Raw genomic sequence first — 2,500 nt, 5'->3', positions numbered from 1 at the left:
CACATTGGTGGGAGGCGAGTGCTCTCACCACTGCATCATCCCTGCACCCTATTGACACTTAATAATTGACACTTAATAATATGAAAAGTTCATTTCAATTTCAGGAAAAGAGTATGTATACTGTATACTGTATCATACCTTATTCCATTATGTCCGATACATAGTGGCCATAATTGTCTCAAGGAGACAAAGTGAGATCAATGACTTGAGGAGAGGAGTTACCAGTGTTGTTTAAATACTTGTTCTTGTTCTTTACATCTTTGACAGGTGTGTCAAAGGTGAGGTCAATAACTTCAACATTTCCAGGCTCAGAACTTGTGCCAACCAATGAAAGTGATGAGTGTTTGAAGGACTGTGAAAAAGTACTTTCCTTCGCTCTGAAATTTCCATCAGATGTGAATTCCACACTCCTGACATTTTCTGGTACAGACGCCAATACTTCCATGATGAACCCATCCACAATTAAGGTTGACAATGGGGCATGACATTTGCAAATCTTTCAGAAAAAAATATTGCTTATTCACTGACAAATACCCTCTGTGCAAAGTCCCTTATGATCTTCCAGCCAAAATCATTTTTTTCACTTTAATAGTCTTCATAGCAAGTCTTCCCCTGCCACCAAAGATTTTCTGCATTCCAGCTGTTCAAAACAAAGTTTGGAGGATGGATAGGAGTGGGGAAAAAGCCTCCAAATTTTGTTGTCCCCCCACACTTTCGCAGGGCCAGAATGCAGAAAATCTTTGCTGGTTCAAGAGCGCTTACAACAGAGCTAGACTTTTCTAAGAAGATGGAGAAGGACTCTGCTTGCATATCAACGAACAACATGCTGGCCCCAAGGGCTACATGTATGGAATTCATGAACCACTACAAAAATTTACAAAACTAATAAAAACAACAATAACAAAAAAATAATGGAAATCACCATCAGGATTGAGCGTTAATCAACAAGGAAGGCAAAGAATATTGCTCCCACACCAAACAATACAAGATCTATCACAGCCTCCCTTGCTCTCAAATATTGGGGTTAACGGCAACTCTCCTGTGTGAAAGATAGTCAAGTTTCAGGCACTAAAATAATCTTTGGCTGGGACTCAATAAGTCTTTCAAGGGAGTTTAACCCTTTCGCTCCCAAGCAGGCCTGAACCTGCCATACTTAGTATTTTACACAAACGCCAGATGATTTTATTCGTCAATGAGGAACTCCCAGGTGTCAATGGGTTAAACACTGGTTAATATAGGAACACAACTGCTACTATGGTAACTGACTTGCAACCCTTCAACGGTTATTTTATGAGTGTCCCACTGGATATGATTCACCACAGAAAAGATCCATCGTGTTACTTTGCCTCTGGACTGAATGTTTCAAAAATCATTCATGATCATACCATGGATAATGCTCTGTCGAACGTCTTAAGCAACACTATCACTGAGAGCTGATCGAAATGTTAATAATTTAAACAAGATTCAATCAGGGATATTTCTTTTTACCTTAAATTGCCCGATAAGACTTAAATAATTTAATGTTAGATATCACCACACAACCACATCGGCAATGCTGTTTCTAAACCCATCATAAATGAAAGGTGTTGTTGTTTTCATCAATTGAGAGTTTTAAACTATCTGTCACATGACTCAAACCATGTGACCATTTTAGTGCATTGTAAACAGCAGGCAGGTCCAGGCCCCAATCCCTGTTGTGGTTGTTGATGATAAAACCACTTAAAAATTACAAGCAAAAATAAAAATCTTACAGGACACTTCCACTTTGAGACAGGTTTTTCGCACATCAAATTGCAAAAGGACTCTCCATCAAAACAATGAATGTGCTGACAGTTCTTCCCTCGCACAGGAGTCACAATACGTGAACGCGTTAAAGGACAAAACAAAGGAATTTCTATGGACTCAAGTTTAGCTTCAGAATGGGAAGCCAAGTTTTCGTGCAAGCGTCTTTTGGTGTCTGCAGCAGGAACAAGACTTGTTATCTTGCACAGTTCCATTACCTTGTCAAAGCTGAAAAGTACGAGTAAATAGGTAAAGAGCCAATCCAATAATTGTTAATGTAACAGAAAATCACCTCGTTTTTTCGTCGCATTTAATTTGTTTGCTAAATGTGGCACACATTACTTAGTAGTGAAATCCTACACTTATTAAGCACATAAAAGGGGAGAGGAATCTGAAAGTCCAAAACTCTTGTGCTTCATAAGAAATCAGTCAAGGAAACAAACACTGCATTTTTAAACTACTAGTGGAATTAAACCTCTTTTCCACATGTTTGCATGACTGGGTGGCAACAGTTGCTAACTTGACTTAAAGTACAATAACTACTTCAACTCTTTTCTCCAGCCTCTAAAGCCTGGTATTCACTAGTCACGCAAGCACAAGTGCACGCATAACAGCTCCCATTTCACTGTGAAAATAGCCTCAATGCAAGCATAAACACAAGAACAAGCACAAGGACCAAGGATCACAATTTTTCCCTGTCTTGTGCTTGCCCTTATGT

At 39.1% G+C, this 2,500-nt stretch overlaps 1 protein-coding gene across 1 annotated transcript in view; it reads right to left on the bottom strand.

The window, feature by feature from the left end:
• The window catches only part of LOC137979005 (uncharacterized), a 10,195-nt gene that overhangs the window by 6,827 nt on the left and 868 nt on the right, over window positions 1–2,500 (bottom strand). The window contains exons 2-3 of the mRNA XM_068826148.1: window positions 1,752–2,010; window positions 139–496 (exon numbers count right to left, since the gene is read on the bottom strand). Of these exons, the coding sequence (XP_068682249.1) occupies window positions 179–496; window positions 1,752–2,010 (577 nt within the window). The 3' untranslated portion in view covers window positions 139–178. The remainder of the gene's footprint in view (window positions 1–138; window positions 497–1,751; window positions 2,011–2,500) is intronic.

Source organism: Montipora foliosa, chromosome 12 (genome assembly GCF_036669935.1).
Source record: "Montipora foliosa isolate CH-2021 chromosome 12, ASM3666993v2, whole genome shotgun sequence".
In the NCBI taxonomy this organism is placed as follows: domain Eukaryota; kingdom Metazoa; phylum Cnidaria; class Anthozoa; order Scleractinia; family Acroporidae; genus Montipora; species Montipora foliosa.
This window is presented reverse-complemented; position numbering and strand designations above follow the sequence as displayed.